Source organism: Phallusia mammillata, chromosome 7, assembly GCF_965637545.1.
Source record: "Phallusia mammillata chromosome 7, kaPhaMamm4.hap1.1, whole genome shotgun sequence".
NCBI classification, from domain to species: Eukaryota; Metazoa; Chordata; class Ascidiacea; order Phlebobranchia; family Ascidiidae; genus Phallusia; species Phallusia mammillata.
In genome coordinates, this window is record NC_137258.1 from 4,138,785 (window position 1) to 4,146,216 (window position 7,432).

General features: G+C 36.0%; 1 protein-coding gene across 1 annotated transcript; it reads right to left on the minus strand.

Moving 5' to 3' along the window:
* Positions 1-881: 881 nt before the first annotated feature.
* LOC145238604 (selenoprotein N-like) lies at positions 882-7,324 on the minus strand. Its single transcript, XM_080101822.1, has 14 exons — positions 6,922-7,324; positions 6,776-6,852; positions 6,567-6,715; positions 6,398-6,506; positions 6,167-6,333; positions 5,917-6,104; positions 5,550-5,702; positions 5,325-5,462; positions 3,618-3,767; positions 3,000-3,120; positions 2,574-2,755; positions 2,127-2,262; positions 1,770-1,837; positions 882-1,435 (listed from the first exon to the last, which is right to left on the minus strand). The coding sequence occupies exons 2-11, from the start codon at positions 6,810-6,812 to the stop codon at positions 2,651-2,653; spliced, it is 1,317 nt and encodes a 438-aa protein (XP_079957948.1). The 5' UTR covers positions 6,813-6,852; positions 6,922-7,324; the 3' UTR covers positions 882-1,435; positions 1,770-1,837; positions 2,127-2,262; positions 2,574-2,650.
* Between the last annotated feature and the right edge of the window lie 108 nt (positions 7,325-7,432).

Consider the following 7,432-nt stretch of genomic DNA (forward strand, 5'->3'; position numbering starts at 1 on the left):
AACCTTTTGTTCATTTGCAATAAAACTTGTACAACTACAACTGATTGTAACTTGTAAGTTTTAATAATTGTAAGCTTTTTGGAACTAAAGGAACCGTCAAGAAAAACCAACAAATAAGGTAACGACCTATAGTACGCAGTTGCCAGTTTTTGCTCCACAAAACGGGGTTTTAAGTCGCGCTTTTTTTCTCTGTCTCTGCCTTGTTGACCTATTTTTGGCAAAATCTTTGTTACGAACTTTAAAGCAAACGAAGCAAGTGTTTGACTAATTTGAAAATGGATACAACTCGTTCGGTAACTCAATAAGAGTCCTCGTGTACTGCTTGACCTAATTTTTCTTGTGGGTATTTGGGTCGCACGTGTGAATTGTGAACCTATTTGACCCCTCTTATCGCTATTTTTTCACAACAAACTCCTGTAGATCCACTCATAAGCCAACAGTTTTTAAATCAACTCGATAGACAAGCACAGATAGCTACCAGCCTATACGATGAAACTTGTCTCATTTGTCATACCCTTATATATTAAGTTGGGCCGTGCCATATCCACCTTTCGGTTATCACGCAAAGGCCTCCTCCGCACGCAATCTTGTCTACTTAACGAGCATTACACAAACGCTCTACCAACACGCCCTATACCGTTCGCACGAACGAGAATGTAATGACAATTATGAGCTTGCCTGGGATGTCAAAATGAGCCAATATATGTGTCATTTCAAATTAAAATGCAATGGCCTTTGGCATGAGCTTACATAACACCCAATATGGCAGGTAAACATATGCATATTCTGCAAGAAGACAGAAAATTCCTGTCCTGCACTAATTTACCCGGCGTTCTTAAGAAACGGTTAACAAACTGGCAGGACTATTGTTAACACAATCCTTGATATTTTTGTTGTATTTGCGCATTAATTCATAAGCCAGAGAACAGAAGTACATAAAAATGAATTGCAACTTGCAGATGGTCATGTAAAAGGTTGAAATAGCCGCATCTTTATCTTATCGGTCCAGGACCTTGACAAGTCGTCATGTAAGTCCTGTACGTCATTAGCCAGATGCCAGCGTTTCAAACCAAATCAACGTGACAAACAAGTAGGGTAAAGGCTAGCAAAGGATACAAAAAGCGCACTTTTAAAGGCAGACGCGAACGAAAATAGCAGCACGTATAATACAGTACAGAAAAAGTATACAATATCTTTCAAGTATTTGGTATGCAAATATAGGCAACAAAACATTGTTCATTTCATTTTCTAATGTAAAAACACATTTTAAGGCACTGGTAATTTAAAAACAAAAAAAAAGTTTGGAAGCACCTCAAAGTATACAAAGAAACGAATACTGCTCACACAAAAAGTGCGTTAAATGATTTACGATGCTTCTATTACTTGAAGTGCTTCTGTGAGAAACTTGTAATACTCTTTGGAACCCGGGGTTGTCCTAAATTCACAAGGTCATAAAATGTATTTAAAAGCTATTTTACCTTTTTTGGGATCAACTGGCTTGAAAAATTAACAGTTTATATACTTTCACTGCATTTCTCTTCATCAGGTAAATGTTAGATCTTTAGTGAAATAAGCCTTCATTTTATTTACCAATCCATAAATTGTTGTTATTAGCATTATAATTTGTACTTCTCAAATTACTACAGAACATTATTACTTGTCTGACTGAAATGAATTGCCAAGATGACACCATTATCAAAATGAGATTTTGATGTATTTTCTTCCACAATGGCAATTATGCAACAGTATTTTTCTGAGAAATCACTCACCAAGTCTCGTCAACTAAAAGTTCTTCATCAACGTTTGCAAGCCAGTCATTGGCATTTAACGATGCAACCTAAAGCATATTAATTTGGTCTGTAGCCCAAACCACTTGAAAATAGCAAATCATGTTTTTGTAGTAAACACAATTAGTCTTTTAGACCTAAAGTACCACAATTTTACAAGCAAATTAAAGTACCTCAAAAAACATGTTATTCGTTTTTGGGGATAAATTTGCTTCTTAATGACAAAAACTTGCTAATGACTGATGATTTAGGAAAAAAATGTTCTAAAATTTATTGTTGGACTGTAGAAATTTTACTTTAGTGCTGGGTTCATTTGTTTGTTTGTTTTTATTGTCATACCACTGTTCCATTTGGAAGAGCAACCATCATCTGTACAGGAAATGTGTATGCTTCCAGTGAAAGATTTGCAGTGCGACTGAATTTGTTGAATTTATCATCTCGAATTTCCTCCAAAGTTACAACCAGTGACCAAGTACTAAACATTAAAAAAGTAACCTAGATATATTAATATTTATCCTGATTACTAAAAGATCCATTTTAACAAGGCTACAAGCCTAAAATACAGTAATGAGTAATAATGATTTATAAAATGATAAATGTTGCCAGTTGGCTACAGTAATAAACACTAAAAAAGTTTAAAAAAAGTATTTATTTAATCAAGTTGATTACCATTTCCAGATTTTGTTTATTTTAGTCTCTTGTTGTGCAAACATTTCAAACAACACAACAACAACACATATGGATGTATGTAGTAACCATTTCTTGGTATTTTTGTTTTTTTGTTACCTAATAAACTTCTCATGGAGAAGCTTCATAACGGGCGAACTCTCGAGAGCAGTTTCTCGAAGAGTTCGCCCCGAACCTCAGCAAGACTGATCATCCAAAGCACCCCATAGCACCACCTGATGGACAGGTTTATTGCTTTCTATGGCTTTTGTAAATGCATCTGCAAATGGAAGATAGTCAACCTGCAAAACAATTGGTTAAATTGACAAACCAAGTTTAGTATATCACTGGCACTTAAGTTTTCTTCCAGAAATTTTATAATCTGGTGTTTTAACAATAGTAGTTCTGCCTACTCAGCTTGCTAGAAGTGGGACTTTAAATCAGAGCAAGTATTTAGGTAAGGGCATGAACCTAATGTGAAAAACAACAACAACAACAAAAATCATTTTTTTGGACAAACGTTTTAGTTAATCCTTGTGCTCTTACCTGTTTGAAAGGAAAGAATTCCTTCTCCAGTTCTTTGTAAGCCACAGTTGAATTAATTTCATTCCTCCACACAACTTTATCAAACACAAGTTCCACGTCAGTCCCCTTTTCCCACATTTTTCTGAAATTACAAACAGTAGTGCTGTAGTGTTTATACAGAATCCAGTTGATCACATTCTCATAGCTATTGTATTATTAACAAATGAATATGGTTGGGAATTATGATTTTTGTGCAATGAAACAGAATATGTGATTAATCGGAATACAAATTTGTCTGCATTCCCAAACATGTAGTAAATCCCTTTTCTATTCTGACACTTAACCTGCGAAGCGTTCCAACTGAACTTCTAGCTAAAAAGTAGCATGTTGTGCTTTTGACTTTCAAGGTGGTATAACAATGTAACAAAAGCCTGTCCTCTTTTAAGAACTCCTGGCAAAAGTTTAATCATACTGAGCTTTTTTATGTTAGGTAGGGCACAAGCTAGAAAATTTTGGCCTCTGGTGGATTTAAATTCATAACAAAAACTTTTCATTATGGCAGACTTGCTTTAATGCTTGACATCCAGTTTTTGCACATTTACATTTCTTCTCATAGATACTAAACAAATTGAAGTTTACCTTCTGTCTAAAATAGTACCATCTGAATTTTTCAAATGAACTGGGCTTGATGGGGCAATTTGCTTCAGTTCCATTAGTGGTAAAAATCCTATGTCAACCTCCATGTTTTCATCCCCATCAGTTTGCCATTCCATATCCACATTTAGTTTCCTAGTAAATACATCAATCACTAATACTACATGACAAAGCATTATACATATATACAGTGTTAACAGAATTTTTAGCTCTTCCGGCAGTTTTTTATTGTAATATGCCAACGTTTCGATGTCCCATACGAAACACCTTCATCAGGGTAATGACATACATTGCAAACACAAGTTATTATAAAGCGAAAAGGGCGGCGAAACACACAAAAAAAAAAAGGCGATAGAAATAACGCAGTGCGCACCAATGGTCGTGTGATAACACCTGGCTCAATGGTGCAAAAGCGACCGATAAGTTATCGGCATTAGAACGTCCGTTTTAACGTTCATCGTGTTGGTGTGAGAATGTATGTTCCACGACTCCAGGAAACCTCGCTTGTGAAAATCGGTTTCTCTAGCTAACACCTGGGCAGCAGAGAAGTTTATGGTATGACCGAGGGTAGTAGCATGTTGTGCTAATGCCGATTTTTTAGCATCTTTTTTGGCTACATCCCTCTCGTGTTCTTTACGGCGCGTATTCAGAGATCTTCCCGTTTCGCCAATGTAAATCTCCTTGCACTGTTGACATGGGATCGCGTACACCACACCCCTTGCTGCGTTTGTATCAATGGGATCTTTGGGGTGCGACAGCATCTGACGTAGGGTGTTGACTGGTTTAATCCCTACTGAGACCCCAAAGTCGATTAACATGCGACGTATTACGTCTGTTAACCTAGGACATACATTCTCACACCAACACGATGAACGTTAAAACGGACGTTCTAATGCCGATAACTTATCGGTCGCTTTTGCACCATTGAGCCAGGTGTTATCACACGACCATTGGTGCGCACTGCGTTATTTCTATCGCCTTTTTTTTTTGTGTGTTTCGCCGCCCTTTTCGCTTTATAATAACTTGTGTTTGCAATGTATGTCATTACCCTGATGAAGGTGTTCGTATGGGACATCGAAACGTTGGCATATTACAATAAAAAACTGCCGGAAGAGCTAAAAATTCTGTTAATACGTTATGCCTGGCAGCAACAGTGTATTCATATATACAGTGGTTGGTTTCAGCCAGTATGCAACGGTTCTATAGAACAGTCTCACGAAATTTTATGAGATTAGCGAACCGGTTAGCATTACTGGTTTTTGAAAATGAACTTTTTGTAACAGAACCAGCTGAAAAATGTGACTTTTGTGACCAACTGACAAAAAATTTGAATCTCACCACTGCATATATATATATATGTATTTCATCAAGACATTTTAAACTGACAGGGCTTAATTGCCATGACTGAAGGGCAAGAGTAATTAGGAAGATGTGGACTTTCAAGTAAAAAGAAATGGTGTCTTTATTTTATTATACCAGTGGTTCGAAACTACGGGCCAGAAAGACGTTTTTAGTGGATCACAGGCTATTTGAGCGTGCATTTTATGGCCCAGGTATGTTTCTGTAACCATAAAGAATTGCTTGTAAGCATTCCATTCTGAGTATTTGTTTACAACCTTGTAGCATAAGGTGAGTAAATTACTGCTGTACACATTATGCCAGTACTTGTTTTGTAACAGTTTTGTCACTTACTCAGTATTTGGAACATAGAGGTGGAACTCTCTTACATGGGTAGCATCCCGAGAAATAATAACATGCCCTCGGAACTGGGAAGGGGTGAACCAAAAGGGTTTTCTCGGAGGTTTGTTCAACTGAAATTCACAATGGAACCTTTAAAAAGTAGGGAAAAGTTAACACTAGTTGTTAGTTAGGTTACTAGTACCTTTGTAAAAATGATTGGTGACGTTTTACGCTTACCTGAAACAAATCTCATAATATATTGGGCCTTCTGCTCTTAAAACTGCAATTCCACCCTGTGGTGGAAATCGCATGTTTACAAATGGTTGTGGATGAAATGCTCGTAGAAGTTTAAGCAGCAAATATTCCATTTCTGATTGCGGTGATGGTGAACTAAATAAAACATGTTTTTGATGAAGCCAAAGAATAAAGCTTTTAACTAAAAGCTGCATAAAACTTGTTTTGGATTTTTTTGTTCAATAAAACATGTTCTATTTCACAAATCTATGAAAAAAACTCCTGTAGAAAACAAACCATCCGATATATATGGCATAAAATTCTCTGATTTTATCTGCAACATGTTGCCAAATTTGGACAGTACACGAACTTGTATTTTGCACTGATATGGGTGTCTGCATTTTCCTGTTTTGCAATTAACCAATATGGTTGTCCAAGGACAGGATTCTTTTTGTCAGGAGGAAGAAACACATTAAACTCTTGTGCTTGAACTTCTATGGTGTTTTGATTGGGTGATTTCCAATCCACTAATCCTTGAAACTCGGACGAGTACATAAACTAATAAAGAGATACATTTTTTATTACTTGGTCACAAAATATACAATATATATTTTACTGACATTTGGTGACCCAAAGGATGGATTCTTTTTGGTCTGGCTCATGCTGGATTTCACTAAAGGAGTAAGCTTGGCTTTTAATCTTAACAACTCATCGATTTCTGGATCATAAGTGTTTTCAGTAACTTGAAAGCTTGAGCTTGTCTCGGTTTCCTCATGTTTATCTGATGCTAAAAAATAAAAATGCAGAGAATTGCTAAAAGATGCACAATGTGCACTTTTGTCAAAGCATACTTATGTATTTCATCAGAGCCTCAAATTCTTGGGCTGAAATGACTTGATCGGAATTTACATCAAATTTAAGAAAGAGTTCCAAATTGTCACCTTTTAAAACTGTGTGCTCCTAGAAGGAAATATTTCGTGTTAAGTGAACAATACCACATTTTACAAAAATGATAATGACCTCCAAATTATCCTTCAGCTTTTCATCATTTGCCTTGCCATAGCCATCAATCCCAACATACACAGCAATAAACAAAATGACCACAGATGTCAGAACGAAAAGCAGCTTTATTCCTTGACCTTGACCATGTTTGGCATGTTTGGTTTTGTCTATAAAAAAACCAAATATCAACCAAACAATTTTCAAACATGATCAAACTGTGTAGTTACCAATGTCTTTTGCTTTTGTTGATTTCACACCCATCATAAGGAAAGCTATACGATGCGTTTATCTGTGCTTGTTTCACCTTTGCAAACAAAATGTTGTCCAAGTTTATTGTTTTAAGACCAAAACAACTGGCATCAACCATTCTTACCTTATAATCTGTTGAGTACAGACATGATTCTGCCTATTCATTATTGTATCCGGTTCAACCGTTTCCCTCGATATGAATTGCCGGATTTCTTGAACAAACATTACCGAAAAGGTAAACACAAAATTTCAACTTTGGGGATTTCCCTTAATACGTATACGTCACAACAACCAAAACGTCATTTTGGCAACGTTTTTGCTGAGTTTATTTCGACTTCGAAGATATTCGACAGAAAATGCACACAAGAAGTATTCGAACTCTCGTGTCATAACACGTTAAGTCTATTGATAAGTCCAACCGTGAAAGTGTAACAAAAATTGTATTGCCGTTTGCTTGAACATGTTTAAATATCAATAGGTTTGAAATACCTTGACCCAAAACAAAACTGCTCAAAAAACTTGCACACAAAAAGTACATTTAAAAATACTTTATTGCAGTTTCAACATTTATTATTGTTTGTAATTAGGATGTTTTTTAGAAATCTGATTGCTCTTAGTGTTTGTAATTTTATTCT